We start from the raw sequence: 26,645 nt of genomic DNA on the forward strand, positions 1-26,645 counted from the left end.
GGCAGTAACAACTGGGAGATTGCAGAAGGCCCCCAGCCAGGGAAGTACAGTCTGCCCAGACCTCCTGACACCCCCAGCATGTGTCTGCCACTTGTTGAATTACCCCAGGGCTACTGAAGGCAGTACTACAGTCACCCCTGTCCATTAAGCTTTGCTGTCCCATTGTTCAGAGTTGAGAAAGACACCTTTCATAGCTAATGTGTAACATACTATTCCAATTACTTTTTTATATACAGCAGTTGCTGTTAGGCTTAGTGATACTGTGACCAAAAGGACAAGAGTTTTTTTTGGGACTAGTGCACTTCACTTTTCAGACACATCTGCTGTGACCCACACCTGCACCTAAGCTGAAACAGTGGGCTGCTCCTCCATCTTTTGTTTCATCTCCAGCTGACCTTCAGCACTTTTTGTCTTAAAAATTTACAACATATCTGGACTGGTCAGTGTGGGCAATCATGGCAACTAAGAGTACTGAAAGAAAACTGTGGTTTTTAACTCTCCAAATTGTGTTATCTCCCTCTAGTGATGTCTTTTGTTTGGGTACACATTGCACTGGCACTCTGACCTACCCATCTCTTGTAGGGTGTTATTTTGGCTTATCTCTAAAGACTACACTGTTGCCAAGAACTTTGAGCTCCTTGGTTTTAAAATTTCTGGTTTTTTTCTCTAAATCTTTCTTTTAAAAAAAATTATGCATATTAGCAAGCTATCGGAGTTAATAAAATCCTACCCTCCCAATTTTATATGGTCATTTCCAAAAGTCACAAAGTATCTGAATTGTAGTAAAAACTCTTAGTACTAACAGCTACTGAATCTTAACTTTCCTTGTTTCTTCTGGCTGAGCTGATTTACTCTTAAATAACAAATATGAGGCATTGTACCTTGTGTACCTCCATTTTTTGATACTGTAAAATGGTTGACTTACTGTCAGTTGCACTGAGCTCTGAACAGCACTCACGATGAGTATCTGATTTTATTTGGCCAAGAGAAGTGCCCAGCTCTTCAGTCTGACACAAGGAATGCTTTTTGAGAAAAACAACAGACTGAAGTGGGTCTCAGTGACTCTGAGAGAAGTGGAAAGATGTATGAAATGACACATTAGTGAACTTTGAAACAACTCAGAGAATCATAGCAGAGGACTCTACGTACTTTAGACCTGATACTTGCTTTGCAAACACGTTCTGCTCACAGGAAGATACCACTCTTTCATGTACTCCTGGTTTTAGTGGTCAAAGAAGAGACCACTGAGCAGAGGCTTCAGTTCTCAATTACTCTCTTTCCAAATGCTGGACCATCTTCCATATTATGTTAGAACTACTTCAGACTGTTATGTGGCCCAGGCTCTAGGCCTGCTCCATTTCCCTTGCAGTCTATCGTTCAAGCTGCCTGATTAAATGAAGTTATGTCTTTTCTGTATGTACTCCCTTAACTTCTAATATATGTTGTCCTTTATACCATTCAAAATATTCCTTTTCCTCTTCTGAATTCAAGACCTCTGATTTATCAGAATATACAGCACGTACAACTTCAATTTCACAGTGAAAATGTGGATATGCTGTTTCATCTTAACATTTATTTAAATTTTCATGTAGTTTAAACAAAAAAATTGACATCCCGTTCAACTGATATAAAGAAAAAAAAAATAAACCACTTCTACGAAGTTAGCCAGTGTAAAGACTTACTTATTTTACAAAATAAGAAGGTAGGAACATGTTACAAAATCATAATTAAACCAATCAATGTCAATAGTGCAAAGAATAAATTGCAAGTATGAAAGAGAGAGGGAAGGAGGGTAGGACGGATGGAAGGGTGGATGGTTGAATGAGTGAGGGGTGGCTGGCTGACTGAACAAAACAGGAACATTAGGAAGAGCTATGCATGTTATCACACAAAATTTTGTATCTTACACATGTCATAATGTAGATTTAACTTCTGGCAGAAGTGGGTAAGTACTTCATTAAGTGATCTCTGTGTGCTGTAAATTCTTGTGCTGGTCAGTTCCAGAGATTAATACAGCTATGCACACGAGCTGCTATGAGTCACTGAAAGAAATTTTTCACCAACTGGAATGAAGGTGACCTATCAAGGACTTGATTAGTGCACTGAAGGGCCAAGGAAATTACTGAGAATTTTATGCAAGCAAAAGAGCAAGCATCTCCAGGCTGAACTTCATACACCTTTTCCACTTGCTTTCATGCTCTTTTGCATGCAACTGCTGTCTGTGCTGGGAGGTGACTGTTCAAGAGGGAGTTTTAGCAGCTACTAAATAATGTGAACAGAAGTTGGACATCCTATCAAGTAACTGTCAGCCAGCAACCCACCAGAGAAGGAAGATTATTTCTGCAGTGTTTATAATGATACTGCTATATCTGACTCCTTCATAGGATGACTAAATTTAAATCTAAATAAAAGAACAAAAATAACATCAGTCAATTTTAGTATTTCTCAGATGAATTCACCCATTTTCCTTTTCTAGCAGAGTGTCCATAGTTAATAAATGTAAGAGACATTAACTAAAATAACCTCAGCTGCCTGGAGATATTGTTCATCTTTATCCCTTGTGATCAAAGACACTTCATGTTTCTAGGCAAAATTCCATACAACACCTCAAGTCTTACCACAGTACAAATATGAAAACCCTAATGAGAAATAGAAAGAGAACTGAAAGTGGGAATCACTTCAGGGAGTAAAGGTATGCTTAGCTTGAAGGCACATTTCCTGCACAGAGTGTTTGAGTACTACAAAGCTTTCAAATATACCAAAGGACAGTGATTACATCTTTCTCAAGAGAAGCAGTAATCTGAAACTAGTCAGAGAGATTCTTCTGCATAATTTAAAAAAAAAAAAAAAAAATCAAATCCCCACTACAGGCACTGCTTGTATCTAAATAATTTCTGCTACTTTCAAACTCACAAACTTCTCAGATCTTTTCCCTTCACTCCAGTCAACAGTCTGTTCAAATTACTACTATACTCACATGGGTGAAGAGTATATGCACATAAAGTACATATATGACAGTGTGTAACACTGAAAAATTGGCACTATCTAATCAATAAAAACCAGTGGAGACCTCAGTAAGGGCACTTAGGATCCCAGTGTTCAAATTCTCAATGCTTGCAATGGTGCTGGACTGAAAAAATAATTCAGCTGAGACACCTGGTGACATCAATAATAGACTTCTTAAAGATTTTGGTTATTAGCACTCTTTTGAAAAATCAAAGTACTTAGTCCAGTCCTTAGGAAATAAAGAAATAAGATCTTTCGAGATTCTGGCTGAGGTATTCATCCTTAACTCTTGAAAATTCAGTGGCAGGTACATCTAAAAATCTCTCCAGAGATAAGAATAAAGTAGATTTCATGTAAACCACAACACTTATCCAATTTTGCCTGCATAAATTCATGATGACTGGAAGAAATAGTTCTGTGTACAACTACATGAGAAAGATGAGTCAGATTTTTCATTCATTGATTCTGAAATAAAAAAAAAAAAAATCAGTGATGAAGTGGTACAGAAGTTAAATAAATCCATAAAGCTCCAGTAAGTTTATCTTTCAGTTACTGGAACATAGAATGTTCTGTGGCACAAGTATGATAGAGGCTGAATAGTTTAACAAGTCAACATATGATGATTCAATTCACCAATTCAACAGGTGATGGAAAATTATATTCCTTTTATTTTCTCTCCTCTTGAGGTGTACAAAATAACTTTGCTAACTTGTATTACTTATTTGTGTTTTCATGAGCTGAGGGGCAAAAAAATCAGACACTGAGCCTGCAGGTCAGAGTAGAAAATCTCCATTTCTTTTACAAAACATCTCAGCACTGCTTCAGCTTGGTTTTTTTTTTATTTCTTGATGGTGGGATTTCAGAAACTGTACATTAGGAGCTGCAGTGAAAAGCAGGAAGACCACCCAGAAATTCTATGACTGCCTTTGAACAGGAGTGAATTTTGTAGAGGAGTTGCCATGCAACTTATCACAGCCAGCCTGTGACAGAGCTGAGGATCAGTCACAAATTCAGCCCTGTCCTCCCAGATATTTCACAACCTATACAAGTTATCATTAATAATATCAGAAATTTTAATCCCTTGATCTCAAAATTCTTAATGAAAGTTAATAGCATTCTTCCATTTAGAGAGATGTTGCAAATGCTTAGTATTAACTGGTGCGCTCCAAGGAGCATCCTGGGCCCAGAAGGGCTACCTACAGTGGAGTATTACAGGCTTGTCAGTAAGTCCTAGAAGGATTGAGACTTTACATATTTACAGTGGTGTACCTGTCTAAGTATGTGTCACTAGGGTGATGCAGGCTTGAAATGTAGGTGCATATAAAAAAGGCATTTAAAAGTTCCCTACAATTTATTTTAAATTCTACCACTACCAGTTTCTGACTCAATGAAATTAATGTCATTATTTATTTGTGATTTTAACATTGTAGTAATTTTTATAGGAGTCACAGTGAAAGTGGTAAATCAAGAGTGTATTAATTTTTTATATTAAATGTAAAATGAAATAAATTTATAAAAAAGTTTTCATTTTAATTCATTATGATTTTAAATTACATTGCCGAAGTTTTCCAAATGTGTATTTTATAGTCAGTAGTAACCTTTCAAAAGATAAATGATTTAATAAATTACTTACTTTACATTTAACATTACGAAACAAAATATTACACAAGTCATAGAAACAACTAAAAATGGGTACTTTTAACACTGTTTTCTCTGAAAATATGCGTGAATGAGTGATTTATATCTTCTGCACTTTTATTTAGAAAGAGGCTTTAAGACTTGCTATTACTTCCAGCTAAGTGGGGATAAAAAATCTCATGATAGAAGCTTGTTAATTTTTGGAAAGAGATTTTGGGGCCCAGTTAATGGGAGTATTATAAATATACAAGTTACTTATATTGTAGGTTCAAGATAGAACATGAAAGTAATATTGTGTTGGACAGACTTCCAAGGATTTTCAGGAAAGCAAACAACATTTTCTGTTAAAGTAATTGTGTTCTGACATTTTCAATAAACACCCATTTTACCCATCCAAGTAAACATACAAAAAACCCCCAAACCCAAAACTAAACCCCCATGTTTTCCCTTAAATATCTTTCTAGGCAGGAATGATCTAATCTTAGCAAAGTCCCTCTGGTACCTCCACTATTGTAACACACATTCCCTATTACTAGCAGCCATGACCATGTTCAGTCAAGATACCAGAACGGCTCAGACTACAAACTAAAAATTGTAAGAAATTGCAGAGGCTTTCTTGTAACTTGTGCAAACCCCGTGAAAACATGCACAGTGACACGTCACTCAAGGGATGAGACAGGAAGGGCTGAACAGAGGGACAGCTCTGTGATCAGCTGTCCTGTCTGTAGTTCATCTACTTCAACACACAGACCATTCTCTTTGTTTAAGATGCAGAGTGTGTTGAGTCTTCAGAATGATGTTCAGGGTTTTCACTCTGTGGACCATTTCAGAAAGGAGATTTTATATAATTTTTCACTTGATCCTCCCTGAATTTTATTTGGCAGTTCAGAAGGAAGCAATTCAGTCAAAGCCAAACCAAAAGGCATTGAAAACAAAATGCCTAATGTGGGAGAGCAAGATTGTGAGATAAAGGTTGTTTTCTGGTGTGGCTGAGATGGTTGCCAGACCATACTTGAGTGCACAACCTAAATGGTGAAAAGGCAGAAAAGGCAGGCTTGACTGTACAACTGTACTTGTTCCATCAAAAGCCTGTGGATCCCCTCCAAACAAACCCTGACCACATTCTTTTCAAAGTATGGATCATCAGAAGGAGAAAAAAATTATACTCTTCAGAGCATTATTTTAAAGGTAGCAGTCCCTAATTTTTTAAAAGAAAAATACCCAAGCCCTGCAAGTAATTTCTTCCAGGTCTGTTAATTTGACCACCCCTCCAGGAACTTGCAGATCGATCTTCTTTTACTGTGTAGCACATTCATTGACATCTGCAGTACTTTCTGCCTTCAGATCCTCATTCAAGCTTTTTTTCTGCTCTATTTCGACCTGGCAGAAGAAAAAGAGGAAGAAAATTTGTAATGAGAAAGGAAAACAAAATATTCACAAATCTTCCTCAGTGGTGTTTCTTGTGTTCAGGCAAAGAAACTCTTGGTGACCTGAGAGGGTTGAGTGGAAAAATAGACTGAGGGTCAGGGAAAATTGGATTTTATTTACTATAAGGATTTTCAGTCTAATCTAAGCAGTTCTACAATTCAGCAGTGTCGTGAAATAATTTCCAGAAGACATAATGTCATGCAGAGAACTCACATGACTTTATATTCATTACTATTCCCAGTTGTACTCTGAATACAAGCTCAGAACCAAATCTGCAGACAACACGTGGCTTCCTACATGACAGCAGAAAATCAGCCTTAATTAAAAATTCTGAGAAGACTGATGTATAAAGCGAAGAGATTTTTTTAAATGATCTTGAGTTTGAAGGGACCCATAAAGATCATCAAATCCAACTCCCTGCTTCTTGAAGCAGTGCCTAACACTACCCCAAATCTCAGCACACTCCCTGCTGTCCTCAGGCTCAGAGGTGCTTTGGCCCACAGATACCAGTTTGGATTGGGACAGGGCCAAGGGAATCTATGTTTGGGTTCTGAATTTCCTCATCTCCAAAAACTTGGGAATAATCCAATGTTTTAATTCTTAAAAGGGATACTTAAGATCAAATACCATCTCTAGGGGATTTAAGAAACTACTAAAAATATTATTACAATTACCAGTAAAAATATTAGCCATGAGAATCTTTTCAGAATCTCTTTATCATTGCTCTCAAAGAAGGCAAGGTAGGATGCCAAATTCTCTGCGGAGTATTCAGCTAACATGCAAATTTACTGAGATATTTTGGCAGGTATATACATAGTGCACTTTCCTATCTGCTCCTCTCCTTAGGGCAGACAGAAGAAAAAAGTATTTAAGCAGAGGAATACTGCAATTCTTCTGTCTGCAGTAGGACTCCCACGGCAGCACTCCCACTAGGGAAGAGCAGCAGAACTCCCTGTTCAAACTCTCCATATCAGCTAATCTCCAGGAGTTGGCTGTGTGCACGCTCTTCCACAGGCAACTGCAAGCAAATCTATTTCATCTTTGCTGAGATAATCCACTGCTTATCTGCCATGAATCAATAGCTGCACATGGGTAGCTACTGCACACAGCCAGGCATGAGCCAAATTCCCACGTCTACTGTCCACGGTATTTTATTTGTCTGCCCATACTTTTCAAGACAATGAAGCATGCAAAGTAACCATGGTGATTAGCACTGCTCAGCTTTACCTTGTAACTGTAGTGTGCTGAATAGTTGACCCACTTCCTGACATCGGTCTTGTCCTCGACAGAGATGGAGCGAACAGTGGCTTTGGACGCAGAAGTGGTGGGCATGTCAAATTCCACATCTACATAGCGGACAAAACTGGAAGGCACTTCCCGGTCAGAGCCAAGCTCTAGGTGACAGAAAAAGCAGTGAGGATGGCCAGAAGCTGGAAAAAGAGAGTAAACAGTCATGAGAGTTGTGTCAGATGAATTAAAACACAACGTCAAGGAGAAAGCAGCATCATGAGGCTGCAGGAAACTGAGATTCTCCCTAGGTGAATTAGTTCATAGCAAGTGTCTTACCTGCTTCAATGGCTAAATTTACCAAAGGAATTAAACAAAATGCAAAAAGGATTGCTAAAGACTCTATTTTGCTTTTAGTGGGTGAAAATATAAGAAGTAAATCAAGCACAGTAGGTGAAAGTATTTGTCCTCTTGATTCCCTCAGTGTCTTTCACATGCTAAGTACATTGTGGCACATTCTTCTGAAATGCTGCGAAATGACAGTAAGAAAAGAAGGAATTTGGAAATATTTGATGTTTATTTGAAATTGCTATCCCCCTTTTTAACAGAAGAAAATGTACTGGATAAGGTTAAATAACTTTCTCATGTTCAAAATGCAAATTTGTGCAAAACTTCGGAAAAACCACTTATTCCTCACTGGAACCCATGACAAGGTGGCTAGTCATTAAGGGTGGCAAGGAGAGGAGGTAATGTTTAGCTCTGCCATATGTAAATAACCCTTATTCTTCTTTCTTCTTTGTTTTCCTGGACAGCAATGATGTTTAAAAATTAAAGCAGGGACTTCTAGTCAAACTAAGTCGGCTTTTTCTCTGACTGCTGCCAACTCCTTAAGCTCTTGAGCAAGTAATTTAATGTCTCTGCCTCAGTTTCTATTTGCAAAATGAGGATGAAAGCCTTCACAGCCACAGAGAGCTTTCTGATTGAAAGGATCCCATTATCTATGCATGTGTAAATGAATGTATAAGTAAATGAATGGAATCTTTGCCTGCCTTTATTATAGGCTTTAGGGTTCCTGAACACTTGTTCACTAAGAAAGTTCTTCTCTGTGCAGGTCAGCAAGGTGTGCAGGTCAACAGGACAGAGATAAGGAAGGAAGACAAAGTAAAGAGAACTGGGTGGAGAAAGACCACAAGCTCCCACTGGAATACACCTGCTTAGCCCAAAGTCAGCCTTCTTAAACTGAAGCCTGAAAAGCAAGATGCAGGATTGGGAAGTATGACTTGTCTCAATAGAATGAAATAAGCAGTCTCTAGAGGGCTTAGGCATTGCAACATCCCACTTGACTTCTGAAATAGAACTGGAAAAAAAATTCTGCTTGGTATAAGTCTGGGTAAGAACTTCATCTAGAGTCAGCCTCATATTTCAAAATGGTCTAGCCAAAGTTCCCTCGCCACTGGAAGGTTTGTAAAATAATGTGTGTGCAGCAAATCCAGTGAGAGGCTGTGCAGTTCAGCAGAGACCAAGAATATGCAGCACCATAGCTGGAGACAAGTTATGGATGAATGGGTGCAATTATCAAGCAGATATAGAAGCTCAAGTTCTTGCAAGCATTAAGAATACATCCACTTTTTATCAGGATTAATTATCCCAAGCAGAGTACTGACTAATTTGCCCTGGTTCTAGAGCAAGCCAGGATCTCTGTTTGACAGCCCTTCCTGGCTTTTTATACATGGACATTCTTTTTCTGGATCAAGAGCTGTGGTACACAGCAGGCCTTCCTGGTGGTCCTGCCCACCACAGGAGAGCAGCAGCCCCAGGAGCTCTCAGGGAGACCACCATGTCCTCCAGCACTGCAGTGCTTTTGCTTCTGGCCAGTTCTTGAGTGTGGCTGTGGTGAGCACAGCCACAGTAGCAGCACAGTTCAGGATCTGACACGGGGCCCCTGGTGACACAGCACTGCTCTCTGGCATTTCTTTATGAAGATGCCTAAAACTGGCTCCAAAAATCTGGGTTCAGCACTCAGTACTGGCAACCAACCCCCAGTCTCAGGCTCCCCCATCCCTTCATATCTCTTTCCTCATATGGAACCACTTCCAGCAGACTCCTCATTGTAATCCTTCCTGCTCATCTGCTTTGATATGCTTTTCCTCTCTAGTCTGCTGTGGGTTGCTCCCTCCTCCAGACTGGAGAATGCCAGCAGCCCAGGAGGGGTGGCTCTGTTCCCTGGTGCAGCCCACATCCACAGCTGCGGAACGTTCAGCTTGTGCTGCGACACTCCTGAGCGGCACGTGCTCAGCTGCTTTTGGGGTGGATGTGTGTGAAGGTATCACTGGGAAGTGTTCAACTGGGCTTGAGCACACTGCAGGCCAGGTGCTTTGGAGAGCTGAACTTTTCAACTCTTCATAATTTCAACTGGACTCTTGTCCAGTTTCCATAATGGACCCTTGTCCATAATTTCAACACCCCCCCCCATCCCCCCAATTGCATAAAAATTCTGGAAGTTATTAATTTAAACCAGCTCAGTGTGGTAGATAACAAGGTGAACAGATTAAGAAAGCAACTCCACCACTGAAGCTACTGCAAAATTACCTTGCCCATGAATAGTAGTGAATGAATACTGTCCTGGGCATGAGGCTCACAAGGCACCACCTCTATAGACCGTTCAACAGGCTCATTCAGAGCTCTTTCTCTAATGAACAGGTACTCTTATTAGTAAAATCAGGAGGAATCAACACACTGCTTTTGTTTTGCACCTCTTGTTTCCTTGAGCTCCTACCAGTTTGTTCTGACAATCAAGGATCTGATAATTAATATATATGCAAGTGTAACTGTGATTGGAGAGAATCTGTTCCAAATGACTCATGACACTCCAAATGTCCCAACATGTTTGGATTAAAAGATATAATCTCTTCAGAAGCTATTCCAGGCAACATGCCTGGGATCCACAGCCTAGCTAGAGAAAGTTCAAATCCAGATCCAAGGCTCTGCATAGATGTTACATCCCTGCTTCACAGATTCAGCAATGTGCTCAGTAGAATCCAGTCCCAATTTTTTTCCTTAGGTCAAATCATAGTCAGAGTATGCACTGTCCTTCACTTGTCACATGCTTTTCAATGTTCAGTCATAAGCAGATACTTTCTACAATATAATACAGACAGTGCTGATAACACTGTCTCCTAGAGTGAGAGTGCAAAGGGCCCATCCCATTAGTAAGCAGAGAAAGAAAAAATTTAGATAAGAGTGCAAAGCTGCTGAAATAATTCTCAACAATCTGGGAACTTAGGACGTTACAACCCTCATACAAGCAGTGAGTTATGGCAGGGACACGCTCTCATGGGGACGGCAGGTTTGGGGGTCATGCTCCTCACCTTTACACAGAGACTGCACCAGTCCACATTCAGGGAATGGAGTGAAGCACAAGAGGTTCAGCTGGCTATCTGGAGACCTCTGGAGTTCTGGGATTGTGTTTGCAAGGGACTGTGTGTCACAGCACCCACTGTGGATGAACAGAAAGTCCCAAAATGTGTGCCCACCTACATACTCCTGTGAGCATGTCTGGCAGACAGGCACATGTGCTGGAGCACACATGCAATGTATATGCCCCAAGTGCTGTGGACCTGTTGTGTGGCCTCTGGAAGCAGGTGGAGCTGCAGGCTGTGGCAGCACTTCCCTCGATCCCAATGTGATGCCACTACTCCTCACCTGCTTTGAAGTCCCAGCCATCAAAGCAGTTCATTACCAGGCTAGATATTTATGGAAGACCCAGAGTGCTCTTAAGGGTGAGTAACAGGTATCACAGTAAGAGAGCATAAAGTGTGAGTCAGTGGACTCATAGTTTTGTGTTTAGTGCTTGAGAACTGCATCATTTATGACAACTTTGCAAATACATGAAGTTGGGTTATTATATGACTTGTGGACGGGCCTGGATACAGCCAAATGTGCACGAGGCTGGTAGTTAGATCCCACATGACTATCACTTGGACAAAAGCATATGTTGTCCATCAGGCAAATCTAAGAGGGAGTGGGAATGAATGCTTCTGAGTACCACTTAATATACCTCTGTGTTTGCCATATACTTTGAGAAAGGAGAACCATGGGATGAAGTACCACCAATAAACAGAAATAGTCCCTGAAGGGCAAGGTCGTATTTAAACTACTTGGCTTGCCCTGTCATCACTTTGGGATTCCCTCCCTCTCACATACCTCATGTGTCTTAGCCAAGACAGTGCTTCCAAGGCTCTTCCTTTCCCTGAAATAACATCTGATCTGACCGGAGGGGTGAGGACACTCTCTTCCTCTCAGGATGTAAACAAATACCAAGTGCCCTGTGTTTTGCATGATGACACTGATGGATAGATGCTCTGTGGCAGGGGTCCAACAGCAGCAACAAATCTGTAATGTATTTCCTTCCCCCTGTCACAGTGTATATACAATAAAGAGTCACCATGGGAAAGAAGGAAACAAGAGGCACAGATCAGTATCTCCCTCAGAGTAGCAATGAGTAAGGCAGCACCACCTTGCAGGAGGCAGTAGAGACAGGGGTTTTGCCTCTTCTCCTGGTTTACTACTGGCATGTTCTGTGATTGTGTTAAAGTCTGAGAGCTTTGGTTTCCTCAGCTGTGATGTCTGTATGGTACACTGAGATCTTTGGAGAGAAGATACCACAGAAGGCCCAATTTCACAGCGTCTCATTCCCAGAGCCCGTGCAGATGGCATATTGAGATTTTCTTCACAAGCATGTTATTGCTCATAAACAGCCTGGGGTGAATTTTTCATTGCTGTATTTCTCTCAAGTTTCCAAGCTCTGTCTTCTTCCACCTCAGTTTACAGCAAACCTGGAGCCTTCCCTTTCGTCAGTGATATCCCTCCCAATTTGTAATCCATAGTGTAAACTAATGTCCTTGGGCTGAAACATGACCCAAAAGATTAGGACACTTGGATCACTGTTTTGCTGACATTATAACTCAAACTCAGGAAAAACATACAGAGAGTGCCAAATCTGGTACCACAATGAACTTTCCTTTAGGGAACACTGAAACTCTCCCAGTGCCCAGATGCATTACTACAGCGTTAATACCGAAAAGTCCATCTAATTTGTAAAATTCTAGATCAGATACGTCAAGAAGTAGAATTCACTATAACTAAGAATAAACCTGAGTTGTCCAGCTTTATTGTGCACCGTAGATGACAGGCAGCAAATAGAATGACTAGCAGAAATGGCCAAAGGGAACAGTAGCTTGCCTACATCATTTTCATGTTTAATTATGACCATGTTACTAGAAATATAAAGAGTTGGGATAGAAATACAAAGTGGGTTTCATGTTGGTATTCTCTCTTCCGGTTTAAGCTGTAATTCCCTATCTGCACTGATCACAGAAATATAGCCACAAAATGGTGTTTGGAAATATCTTTTTTTTTTTTTTTTTTTTTTTTTTTTTTTTTTTTTGTGGTTGAGCAATGTCTTCTGTTCTCTTACAATCCCCATTTCAGATAATTCAGAGGCATTAACTGTGGCATATGCATTGAAATATGTAGCACAGGCCCAGTATGCTTGGAAAAGATATCACATGTGCTGGAGCTACAGCAATATATCTGATCCTGTCATTCAGTCCCATAGCATAGAATCTTGCTTTTGCAAGTTGCATGAAAAAGCCCCGACTCCAAGCACAGTACTGAGCACACAGATATTTGATGCTTAGGTTTCATAATCAGAGAATCACAGAACCACTTATTGGAAAATATCTTTTGGATTATCAAGTCCAACCATTAACCTAGCATGAATCTAGTCTACCACTAAACCACCTCCCTGAGTACTAACTTTTTTAAATACCTCCAAGAAGAGACAGAACACATATTTTTGCATCTAGAAAACCTAAAACTGTTTTTATCATTAGCTATATTTGTAGTATACATAAAACTATTACAATGAAGGGTCAGACAAATACTTCATGCAACTAACTTATGCCCTTTGGTATACTACAGAGGATGATCTATCTCTCACCATTTAAACTCAGTATTTCTTACCTTTCAAAATACGTAACTTGTTTTATTTTATTCCTGCAGAGATGGTATATGCCACTCACCTGAGTTTTTGTCAGGCAGTCGGTTTATCCTCCATACAATGGAATTAAAGGCATGTTCGTATTTGGCAGTTCCCAAAGTTACTCTCATTACTGGCTCAGAACCAGACAGACTGGTTGATCCAAAAGTGGCTCCCTTGTTCACCTTGGCTTTCAAAGATTTCTCCCCCAGGACACTCTCCCTGCGGAAGTTCTTCACCCACTCACTTGGCACAGGGTAGCGGATCATCACGTTTTCACAAGGGACCTGAGTTAAAGGGTCATGGTTGGAAGAGAACCCCGTGGACATCATCAGCCAGCTCTGCACCTCCACCTCAGCACCATTGATGCTGGCAGCTGTCCTCAGAGTAAAAGGCAAAGTTTTCTCAGCAAAGACAGTCCTGAATCTCATCAGTTCAAACCGACAGGCATCCAAGGGGTTGAACAGGATAATACGGGAGTTATTAAACACATCCTCATCCACACATGAATGGAAGCGGCAGCTGAATAATTTAATCCACTTAGTGGTAGTAGTGGGCATAATATCCTGCCTTGCAACTATTTCATTCCCTTTGATCAGGATATCATTAAGGCCCAGTCTGCATTCTGCCAGGCCAGAAAGGAAGCTGAGAACATAGATATGAGTCAGCACACTGTGCTGGAGAATCGCGCTATCTCCCTTGGCCAAGATGCCATGAAACTCATCCCTGACATCCACAGTGATTTCTTCTTCTTGATAATTCAGTCCCACTGTGCTCAGATCTGTTGATGAAGCTGGCAAGTTCATCAGTGTGTCTTGCACAGCAGTGATGAAGCTAAGGAAGTCTTCATAATCTGTAGTCCCAAGCTTGATAATTTGCTCTCTCTCCGCAGTGTGTGCAATGGCTGGTTTAGGCTGATACTTCTTTTTCTCCTTGTATGTTGTGCGATCCAGTCGCACGCTGTGTATCCTTCCATTCTCATCATAGTTCTGCAGCTTGCGCTCTGAAATCTCATGATTGATTTCAAGTTTGAGCTCCCGAAAAGGCTTCTCTAGTCCCTTCTCATAAAAAAGCTGTATACATCCACTGTTAGTCAGCTTAACGTATATTGGTCCCCAGTGCCTCGATGACATAATGTTCTTCTTCTCTGGGATCCTCAGCATCATTGGCCATCCATCCTTTGGCTGAGCTGGTGCCAGGTTAAATAAAGCTGCATCCAGATCATATGGCATCATGGGGTCATCATCAGGCAAGGTAGGACTGCTCACACCATCTGGGTCTCCGATCTGGAGCTGTTTGAGCTGCTCTACAGCATCTGTGTGCGTTACAGTTTTGTTTGCCTTATGGAAACTGACGGTATCAGGCTCTTGATGGAGAATAATGAGAGAGTCTCTTTGGCTTTTGCCTGGAGCACTGGAGACAGAAGAGCTTTTGGAACGCCTCTCTTGTTCCTCAAAGAATGAGCTGAATGGATTGATGGGCGAGGGTTGGACATCTCGAAGAGATTCATCCAGAAAGGGATTAGTAGCACTCCACGGTGGTGTTTCAACAGAAGGCAGCTTGGTTAAAGAAGAGAGATCTAGTTTTTGAATTTTGGAGAGGTCTCCCAATGTACTTTTAGGACGTTCTCTTTTCTTTAAAGACGTAGTGAGATTAAAGTTAACATCTGGAGCCTGTGTTTCTGCAGGTGGGGTATCTGTTTGCAAGGGAGAAAGGCTCTGTGGTGCAAAACTGACTTCATTGTCATCAAAAGTCACCCAGCTGGGAAAGCGAACTGTGGTTGGGGTAGATGAATGGCCATTCATGGAGGTGTTCAGCTGCCAATTGACAGCCTCCATTTCTATCTCTTCATCTTCCTGGAGAGACGAGGAGTTGTCTTTAAAAAAAGAGGGGAGGGGAAGAAATTTCAGCTAATTATTCTGGAATTACTTAGTTCACTCCTTAAAAAAACCCTCAGAGTCTGCACACTCAAGGAAGGCCTATTCATATCCTGAGCAAGAATAAGATAGTCAAAAGACTTGGCTAAAATGCTGAGGAGTCTGACAAGAATTAATTAAAAGATACACAGTTGAACACAGAAAAGAAATCCAGAAAGACATATTAAAGGAATGACAGCAATGATTGTACTGATCTCATCCCAACATAATGACCTAAAGGAGAAACCCCATGTCACGGTGATTTTTTAAAATTTCCCTCTCTAAACTTTCAGGATGCATTTCTTCTCTACAGTTATCTTCTATTATTTGCCTGGAATGTTCCCTCAGCCTTGTTACAATTTTCCTCCCTTTTCTGTCCCTATACCCTTTGCTCCAGAGAATAATCCGGTAAGAAGAGGAATGAACATTGAGGAAGAGCACTTCTGCAATCTGTCCCCATGTACTTGTCTGCACATTTGTCATTACCACAAAGCACATGGGGTATGGTGATGGAACTACAAAAGGTGCCCAGGTGTGATTTTTCCTCAGGATGTGTTCAGCAAAGAGAGTCTTTATCATACCCAGTGTGCAAGACTCTGACAGTCCTTGGATGTCTCTGAAACATCTCTTGGAGAAGCTGTGATCTAGGGATATATGTTAGGATAAGGAAAAACATGGTTTTTACTTGTGTTGTGGAAGCTGCCCTCATCCTCTCTCAGGACAGGGCACCTTTGAATGCTATTTTCCTAGTCCCAGGATCTGCCAAGACACTTCCTAGAAAACCGTATCACAGTGCGCTATTTCAGTCCCAACTCTTCCCAGGATTGTTGTAGTGGTAATAAGGTGTTTTCCAAAACAAGCACAAATTCTCAGTGTTAAGAAATGTAATGATTTTATTCCCATTTTCTTCCTACTGAGGTAATGAATCAGAATGTTCCAATAATAAGCAGCCAGCATGAAATTATACTCTGTAACTGCACCATGTTTGTTTTACATGATACAGCAGTGCTGGCATTTGTGCTTTTTGCTTCTCCCAGACATCCCATGTTTTATACATATCACTATTCTTCAGTACAAGCAAGAAGTAAATGTAAAATGTAGCACTGTTGTATAGCTGTACACCTGTGATTTGAGCATAATTTACAGCAACAACACCACCAAACTATTTAAAGTCATTATTTAAATTGCCACTAGTTCCCAAAAAAAGATGAGCTTGATTTCCATTCTGCCTCAACCATAACAGACAATTTGAATTTTTATTTCAGCTACTATTAAGAATATGAAATAGGGAATAATCATGCTAGCCGAAGTGCTGCCATGAGCTCATTATAATGTCTTGGCTAACTTGATATTCTGGCCCTCTCATTCCAACAATATGTAAGTTTACCCAACCTTCTGATCTAACGACAAAACACACCAACCAAGTTCTAAAGGTTATTACAATTAAGAATTATATATGAAGGTGAATGACACCAATTTATTTTTCAAGCCACAGCAATAGAAAGCAATAAGAACAGACAGCTTTTACAGACTACCCATGCACTGCAAAGTGTCTATTAAAGAAGTGCCACTGTCTCAGTTTCTCAGATTTTCTTCTCTACGCTGCTATCTCACTCCCAGCTTTGCACAGCGCCTGTCTGTAGCCCCTGCTACTGGTCACATCACAAGGCGCAGTGGTGGATCCCTTATTTGCTAAATATTGCCACAAGGCTATAAACAGATTTGGGGACGGGAAACAACAATCCAACTGACTATTATCCACAATCATATACTGAGTAAGAAAGTAATAAAGAACCCATAGAGAGTAATCTGATATTATTCCGATCCTCAGTCCACACCAATATGTTGCCTATGCTGTCTCACGTCTTTCCTGGACTTTGGTCATCCAGCACGTAGCACCTTGAAACAAAGGTCTTATGGTATTTCCAGGAAAACATTCCTTGTTTCATTTAGGACTTCTAAAATTCCAATGTTTATAAGGTCTGGGTTGCTTAAGAGCAGACCGCCTCTTCTCTGCCTGCAATTTTAATTTCCTTGTGACAAGGAAAGAAAGCTTTGGTTCTCTTTAATGTATCATATTTTCATTTTTCTATTTGGCTAAATCACGACTACTTTGGCCAAAACCATCAGGTAGTACCATCAGGTACTTTGTGCCTGGGGGAAAGGCAGCCATCCAACTGCTAAAGGACATTGATACTGCAAGGTGTGATCAAAACTGTGTCATGAAGTACGAAGAAGACCTGAGGGTATTACATACCTTTGAAAAAAGAAAGGCAGATAACAACATTCAGAATTGGACCTGAACAAATGCCTGAAATTTCAAATTTCTGAGTACTCATCTATTTTACCTCTTGAGAGAAATCAGCTCAGAGCTTCATGGTGTGACTGCTCCTGTTACCTGAATATATTAACTTACATATAATTCAGATAAGTCTTTGAACTTTAGTCTGTAGTAAAGATATACCCTTAACGTGTCACACCTTCCAAAGGGGTCCTGACTTCCCTGAGGTAGTCTACACCAGTCCCTTAGACAAAGCAAGCACTGCTAAGATTTCTGTTGGCCTAGCTGTATCTCTTCTAGGGCTCTTTACATAAAGTCCACCAGACACTGGTATACAGACTTGGTCTTTAAAGATCAGCCAGGTCATGAGGATGCCAGCAACAAAACCTGTGGTGTATGTATAAGCAATTATAGAAAAGCAGAAAACGCAGATAGACAGAATCTGGAAGAAATCAAGGACCAAGCTGCTGTGCAGTTATGTCTCCATGACAAAGGTTATACTTCCACAGAGCTTCCATGACAACCATATCTGGTCATTTTCTTGCTTTTCCATATTCAAGTCAATACAACTGTGTCTGCGCACAGTTTTTGGGCCGGTCTGTTGTGTTTCTGATCTTACCAAGAGAGATGGTGTAATTTAAAAGATGCGAGTGAGGGGGCCGTCACTCTGAAGTGATACAACTGAACTCCTACTTCCAGCCTTGACACCAACCTCGTCTGTGGCTCTGGGAATATCCCATCACATCACATCACAGCTTCTGGTTTTCTTCCCACTTTTTTCTAATTTCTGACTGTGAAAGTGTTACATGTTGAACACTGTTGCTCTGTACCTCAGTATCCAGCACATTTCTAGGATTCTCCAGAACAAAGTGTAAGTGGGTAAATGCCACAGAAGTGGATATAAACCTATAAACTGATTCAATTAATAGTTCTGCTGTATCAATGCACTTGAAAAGACTTTCAAATTTAGTACAAGCTATGAAGCCAGGCCTGTTCTTGTGAGCTTTCCTTTTATCACAGCTCTGTTACTGGCTGAAGGTCAAATCTGTTACTGCTGCAGACAGCAACATAAACATACAGTAGGAAAGTGCACAGAAACTAGGTACAAGAGTATACAGCTCAAAGCACAAAAGACTTTTTGTCAACAGGAGGGTACTATCTGCTTATTTTGCATGGAATAAATCCCTGTGAGGATAGCAGTTATTACATCCACAAGCTTCCTAGCTACCTTTGCTATCAATTAGTGTGTGGTAACATTAAGAAATGTCCTCTCACAACCTTGCAGGACACCATTTTCCCATGAGCTTCAGAACAGATTTTGGAGACAGAAGAAGAGGCATCCACCTTGCCTCTTTTCAAGAAGGTTACAGAGGGCAGCTGGATAATCCCAAACCTCTTGGCCACCAACACACAACAGGTTGCAAGATAGATTTGTAAGCACTCCTCAGACTTTTGAATGTCTCTGCAAGTTCTGGCATGTAGAAGAGGTGACTGCTCACATGGGCCATGTTCTCTACTCTTGCTACTGAACACACCACATGCAAAAATTTAACAGCAATTTAGTTCTCCAAGATGTTAACTGTTGGTACAAAAGTTAGGTTTTATGGCACAGCTAAGAGACATTTCAAAACCACCACAGACTAAATAAGCAGCAAGAGAAGGTGCAAGATGAAAGATGGAAGTCACAGATCTGATCTCTGCAGTTTCCTCTTACTCATTCTCCTCCCACTTGACTGACTTCTCAGGTCATGTTGAATGGATTCATCCTCAGGCAACTTTTCAATTCATAATACTCTGCCAAATCACAACATCACTTTGACCATAATTGTTTAAATTTAGGCCACATAAATCTGGCCTGCTTAAACCTTGTTGCATCCCAAATCCACACTACAGTAGTACTACACGGACTCTTCCCAGCAGTGGCTTAGTGATTACTTAAATACAATGCCTGTTGCTTGCTTAACTATTGCAAATTCATCAGAAGTCCTAAAAGAAGTTTAATTGTCAAAAGAAGTTAAATCATCTGAAGCTACAAAGAAGTTATATTATGGAGCTTTGAGATCTATTTAGAACACAGTGAATTTCATCTAGGTTCAATTAATTTATCTCCAGGAGTCTGCTATATTATATATAACGAAATATAGCAGTCTCCATAAGAACTGCTGTATTTAATTTCAAATGTAAGCCATCATGCAGATACTAAACTAAAGATGAAATACAAGAAAATGATGACTCAGCCCTCACAGCTAGGTTGCAGAAGCCCTCATACTGCAAGAAAACTGTTGAAATAGTCTACATACTATCTTTAAGGACCCTAGAAGTTTTTGTCGATTTTTTCCATTGATGTTTTGACTTTTTCTAATAATTATCTTTCTGCACAGAAGTGTGTGTTTATGGGAAGGAAGGACTACCGTATTTTAGGTGTTTGTGTTTACAGCACTTCACTGCCCAGAATTATTTCCCTGGTGTCCCCTCCAGTTACACCACCCCTTGCTGCTTGAAGAAGGAAAAGAGCATCTTCCCAACAAACAAGACTGAACTAACCATTAAGACATTGGTTTCATACTACCAGAACAGCAGTAGTTGCAGCTGTAAGTCTCATTGCACTATGCAGGAAGCTATCAATCATTTTCCTCTTCTCTATTTTTATTCAACTGGAGAAACTAATTAATTCAATCAGAGCCCTTTCACTCTTCCTTGAATAAACTCTTCCTGTTTTCAGTTGTTCAAGATAGCAAAATTAATTTGTAATGTAGAACTTTCTTGAGTGATTTAATTTAAAAACACTCAGTGTTTTTATTGTGTTATGTTTATTGACTAGTTAAAACTCTGGTTCAAAAAAAAATATTCCGTACCACCGGCATGTCAGATGTGGTATGAAATAACTGAAATAATATTTCAGCAATTCACAGTCTGTGTACAGTGAACTCCCCTTTCTCTTGTACAGATCTTGGCTGCAAGTCCCGTTTTATAGAATTTCCTTATGTGTTCTGCAGTGTGTACTATGCAGTGCCCTAAGAAATCAGAATGCATCTGGCTAGTCTTAAAAAAACCCCAAGCATCTGCAATACATTGTGCACAAAACTGATAAATTAGATTTGTACAGAAAATATCCATGTTCAGAAAATGCTCTTTCCAGATCTACTGCTCTGATCTACTTTTTAGCCTGTAAACACTTAGGAGTTAGTGTACTAATATTCCTATACAGAATTTCAGTCAAGAACAAGCACACAGCCTATCCAAAAATCACCAGAACATTGCAGCAAAGAGAGATACATAGCTCTGAAGTGTAAGTGCCTGTGTCACCAATTCTTACCAATTTATCATTTGAACAATAGACTCCAAATTCATGTAAGTAGATTCCAGTAGTTCATGAAAATAATGGACAAGCTTGTTAGTGTCTTGAATAAACTGTTACATCTTTACATCAGGCAGGAATTACATGTTAGAGGCAGTTACTTTTAAAGGGAATAAAATTCTCCCAGTCATAGCTAGAAAACATTTCATAGTCCAAGTAAAAGCACTGCTTATCACTTAAACATAGCTTGCTTTGTTGTTGTTTTTTTTCAGTAAGTATGGCTACTCTAAAAAGAAATTGAGGTAAACACTTTTTGTTCTCTTAACATACTTTAAAGAGTGGAGTTCTCTTGTGTAACACAACAATAGTGAATGGGTCCCAGAACTACTACAGAAAAAGAGGCTTTTTGATTTAGTCCATTTGAGAGCCACAGACCAGGAAAGGTCCTGAAGATCAGTTCACGTGTTTCCATTAGCTGGCCAGAAGGTGGTACATTAACACTAATGTAACTGGAAGAAGTGTTCAAGATTTTTACAAGATTTAGACAACACTATGCCTGTTCAAAGAATTCACATGCTACCTGTGACATAATACTATTTGCTTATAATTAGATCCAAGTTGTGAACAGATCTCACCTAAGTGGTGAAGAAAAGATTAAAACCTCCTTCTTCTACCTGAGAACTTATTTCTATTAAACATACAGGTGTATTCATAAAGTAATCGTCTTAGCAAATAAGCATACCTACAAGATTCATTACAAAGCACCCTGAAGACATGGCACAGATATGACTGACATATTTTTACCACTATGTCATCTAACTGTGCTCTCAGCAAGGTGTGCTCAGCCCAGAGATTACCAAGACAGTGACTACACCCTAGACTTAGTCATTGCTACTGCCACGGGAATACTTACACTCCCAGTTTGGGTAGGCAAGGCAAAGCCTGTGTGTGAAGGGACAGAGCAGAGCTGGAAAACACCAAATGAACCTGTTTCAGAGATCAATAAGAGAATGAGAGAGTCTCTGCAGGAGAATGACTGAATGAATCACGCTACTTCATCTTTCAAGGAGCAAAGGAGAAGAACAAGACACGCGCAACATTTTTCAAAAGTAGTTCATTTAAAGGTACTTTGGCAAAGATAAATGAAGACGGCTTTCCTCACCGTACTTTGGACTTTGCTTCTCCCCACAGATGTCTGCCTCCCTCTCTGATTTTAATCCACAGTACATACAACATATCTTACAACAGTGGAACTGCCACTGAGATGAGACTATTGACCTCATAAAGAAATTAGAGTGAATAAGGAAAGAAAAATGTGTCTGCAAACTCAGGATGCTTCATGAAACTGGTATCTGGCAAGCAGGATAAATCTGTAGCCAGCCCTAAAAATGCAAAGATAATCCCACTCCATCTTGGAGGAGCTGATGCTACCATCGATTGAACAAGGTCTATTTTGCAAAAGGCAATCACTTAAATCTCTCATACACAGGCAATACACCACTTCATTACACCGTAACTTTTCAAGCAAATATGGTGGACCAGTAACAAAATACCAAGGTTTGAAGACCTTGTTAGTTTTGTCTTGAGAACAAGCCTGTCATTTGCAGTGCCAGACTGCAGGTGGAAACGTGCCAGCTACTGCATCCACTCAGAATCCGGGGTCCCACTGAGCAGCATAACCTTTCACAGCAAAGCTACACACTGTGGCCTCATGCCTTGAGTTATGGATTCAAATGGCTGCTGCAGTACTGCATAGGTGTGGGGTATGGCCCTGCTGAATAAATGTGAGAAATGTTCCCATAGCTATAGGAAAACCAAGGCAGGAGACCATAATGTGTGTTAGGTAGCTGAAGCACTCTGGGTTTGCTATTGCCAGTCCATCAGTTCAGAAACTGTACTGGTAGTGACCACAAATGGTAACATCAGCTGATGACAGCTTGGTAGTCAATGTAAAATAACTGGTTCTCTGATTCCTGGGTGGACACTTCATGCATGGATGAAACCAGTGTCACCCCAACTATCTGCTCAGTTTTGTGGTAATTCTTTAGCAAAAAAAGCCAAGTCAATACACAGGGATGTTCAATAAGCCTGTACCACTGCTCAACCCACTGCTTACAAACATAAACACTGCACATCATTTAGAAAGAGACAGGATATTTTACATCTTTAAAATGCACTACTGCATACACTACTGGCTCCTCACAATATTTAAAAATAGTAGCTAACTTCCTCATTCCTGTGCCCAAGGCATTTCCCAGGATCAAGTTTTATATCATATCAAGTCAGCAGCTCACATCCTGTCTGCCAGATTTGTCTGCATATCTCAGGTCATGCAGTCAAGAGGTAATCTCATATTTATACACTACCTTCACCCTGAGCAGTATCAAAATGATTTACAAGTTATGTCACTACTGATATTTAAAACAAACCCAAAGACCCATTTAGAAATTTCTAATGCAAGATTCTGTGGAAACTTCAATTTCAGTTATGTATTTTAATAATTTAGTTTCCTGGAGAACTATGGAGACAGATGTGTTTCATAGACAACACAGCTGACATATAGCTATAAATTACAGAAGATAGCAGTGCTCAACTTTTGCTAATGCTTTTCACGCCTGTAGCTTGTTATGCAAACATTTTCTGTTTAAAATGCAAAGACCATGTAACTGCATGAAAGTAGCCTGTTTGGCCAGTTCTTGCCTCAAAGCAGATGTGAGCTCCAGGCTATAGGGAAGTTTTATGAGCTAACAGGTGAGGTGCTCAGTGCAAAGGTGACAAGAGCTGCAGCAAAGCCATGTGGGTCTGAACTTGTTTTTTTTTTTTTAATTTTGGCGGGATTTTTGACACATAACACAAAGGACTGAAGGTAACTGGCCGGAAATAGTGTGAGAAAACAAAAAGGACATGATCTACATGCAATGCCTGACCCACATAGATATCTTTAAGATGCACCTGTCAGCTCAACACCCACACCCTCAATAAAAAAATAGTAATTAAAGGTGCCTGAGAAGCAGGATGATGCAAAGGATACGACACAGGAATGGGCTGCAAAAGTCTTAGGTGCTAATCTGAACCATGTGACTGCTTAAGTGACCATCAGCTAGCAATTTACAGCCTCTGCTCCACAAGTTTTCTCTCTGTAGCAAAACAAAAATACTGATGTAATGGGAAGTGTTAATGGTTGTTGTCATGTGTGTTTGATAAACAGGCTTTCATAAGTCATGTGAAAGCCTGTGGGTTTTCTAGGAACCATACAGGATAAAGGGAATAAGCATGGAAGCTCCTGTAGGGAATAAAACAATTGTAGAAAGTAGAAGCTGTGGCCCTTGGCTGAGCAAAACTTAACTTATGTGTGTCAAGGTAGTTCTTTGTGCACTGACCATTGCAAGCAAGTATATCTGGATGAAAGCAAAGAGAAAGGTGGAGAGACTGGAGTAAACAGCTAAGGCTCAATGCTTGCATACTGAACTGGCTGTGACCTGCAAGGAGAAATGATGGGCTTTTGCTTCATCCTGTTTGCTCCTCCCATAGGCTGAGAAACAGGGTACTGTCCACACTATTTAAAGGCAAGGAGGATTCCACCAAAAAATATTGGAGGCAAGTGAAAAAGGCTTACCAAGACCTTGGAAAGCAAATGCTTGGAGCAACAGATTGTGAAACATGCTTCTTACAGTGAGATAGGCACCACTTTATTTTGTTATTGTTCTGTTGTTGTCTTCAAAATTCATATTGGGCTATTACTAAGGTGGTTGCAGGGTTGAGCCAGGACGCTGCATCGCCAGTTTTCACCTCCTGAGGCCTTTAAAGATGTTTTTTGTACATATGTTGAGCATAACAATTCAGAGAGACAGAACATAGTAGGAAGAAATATTCCCACTACTGGTAACCTAATTCCAGTCTCCTTTACAGTGACACTGATCTCAGTTTTTGCCCATTCAAAAAAAAGTGATGTTACAGGGGTTGTCTTGGAGGGTGTTATGAAAAGCATGGCTGCGCCGTCAGAGTTTGTGCTTGCCCTGCCAGTCTGATGAGCACAACCTACCATCAACAAATTCAGCCAACTTTGGAAAATAACAGAGTTGACCCAGCTCACCCATTGTGTACATATAACAAAAGGAGTCCCAAAGAGGGTGGAAGACAGAAAACTTTCCAGCTTGTTCATCCAAATACGTTTTAATTAATTGTCCTGCTATACAGCCCTCTGCCCAAGTCTGAGAGTCCTGTTATCATCCTGTGGTGTTATCAGCATGTCATCTCCAGCCTCAGGCAGCTGTCCACCAGCCTGGGAGGCTGCTATGACAGACTGGCTCATTTTACAATATATTGCTGTGATTGATGAGGCCATTCCCCCTTTCCTACACTCATCTGCTCCAGGCCTGAGACTCCCTTAACATAACTAGTCCAGGCTCCCACCATAAAAACCCAGCTGTTGTGCAGCTATTCACAATTGCAGGAAATCAACAGAACCAAACACTGGGCTGTTGCCTATCTTATGTCATTTGGAGTTTTGTTTTTCCTTTTTGTATGTATGTGTGTAGCTGCCACGGTACACAGGATTATTCAGGGTCACTCCACAGAAGCAGCCAAACAGAAATGATCCAACATGCAATTTTCTTCCTCCCTCCCTTGGACCATGTTGGTGTGATTACAGTGAACAGAAAGGCATGGGACTCTGTTAAGTGTGAAAGTTTGAGCAAAACTGACCCACACAAGAAGAACGGAAAGATGTAACTCATTATGTTATCACAGCACTGTGGGGAGAAGTGAAGAAGAAACCTAAACTTCAGTCCTCTGTGCTGATTTTAAATTCCCATCTTTCCATCTTTAACAGGCATCTTCAATCCAAGCTATGATTCTGGCTGGAGGCAAAACACAGAGTATACAGAATGCAAATCTCTGAATGCTAGTCCTGAATAACCTCTCAGACAACTGATTTCTTTTATAATTTTTAAGTTTCAGCAATCCTCATCACCACCTAGTCTTAGCTGTGTGCCCTATTTCTTCCCCAAATGATGCTCATCATTCATTTGTTGGGAATGCAGAGAGGGGAGGAACAGAGAATCCTGAAAATTTTTGTCCTGAGGCACCAGAAGTAGGAATTAGGCAGGGTACTAGGACTAGAGAGGGTGGAGCTCTCAGTGTCAGGACAATCCCTGTACAAAATACACCACAAAAAGCTAAGTGGAAATAGACTTCTACTTTCTGGAAATGTGGAAGGGACCTAGCAGATCTCTTCAGGGTACAGGACAAGATTAGGGAGGGTTAAAAAAAAAAAAGGTATGGACAGTGTGACAGGAAGCCTTACTGCCTCTATCACCAAACTGCGTAGCTGGATTGGTGGCGGCACTGGAGAGACAAGAGCTGAGCACAGAATGTGACCAATGTGAAGGAAAACAACAGGGCCCCCACAGCTGCTGTGCCCTGTAAACAAAGCTCAGCTTTCTGAAGGGCCATGTGAGATTTTGCAGAAGAGTCCTGAAAGAACTGAGGTCTGCCCAAAGGAAACAACAGGGATTAGAGAAATGAGGAACATGGGATAATAAAATGAGGACTTCACTGAGCTTAAGCAAAAGGTACTCAGATTATAAAATATATATTTTAATGTAATTCTACAAAAAGATTAAATGAACATTCAAGAAATAAATGGGCAATGCTTAATGCATAACCAAAATACCTGAAAACAGTATCTTACATAGTAGCACTGACTGGGGGAGGAAATTGACAGGAGTTACCTAAGAACAACAACATTGCTGTGGACAAAAATGACTGCTCAGTTCACTGGTGAGCATTCTATTATACCATTTCAAGGAC

At 40.5% G+C, this 26,645-nt stretch overlaps 1 protein-coding gene across 2 annotated transcripts in view; it reads right to left on the minus strand.

Moving 5' to 3' along the window:
* Nucleotides 1-1,553: 1,553 nt before the first annotated feature.
* The window catches only part of STON2 (stonin 2), a 70,389-nt gene continuing 45,297 nt past the window's right edge, over nucleotides 1,554-26,645 (minus strand). For both annotated transcript variants that reach the window (XM_059850098.1, XM_059850099.1), the window contains exons 5-7: nucleotides 13,383-15,215; nucleotides 7,300-7,502; nucleotides 1,554-6,024 (exon numbers count right to left, since the gene is read on the minus strand). In XM_059850098.1, coding sequence (XP_059706081.1) covers nucleotides 5,941-6,024; nucleotides 7,300-7,502; nucleotides 13,383-15,215 — 2,120 coding nt within the window. In that variant the 3' untranslated portion in view covers nucleotides 1,554-5,940. The remainder of the gene's footprint in view (nucleotides 6,025-7,299; nucleotides 7,503-13,382; nucleotides 15,216-26,645) is intronic.

Source organism: Haemorhous mexicanus, chromosome 6 (assembly GCF_027477595.1).
Source record: "Haemorhous mexicanus isolate bHaeMex1 chromosome 6, bHaeMex1.pri, whole genome shotgun sequence".
In the NCBI taxonomy this organism is placed as follows: Eukaryota; Metazoa; Chordata; class Aves; order Passeriformes; family Fringillidae; genus Haemorhous; species Haemorhous mexicanus.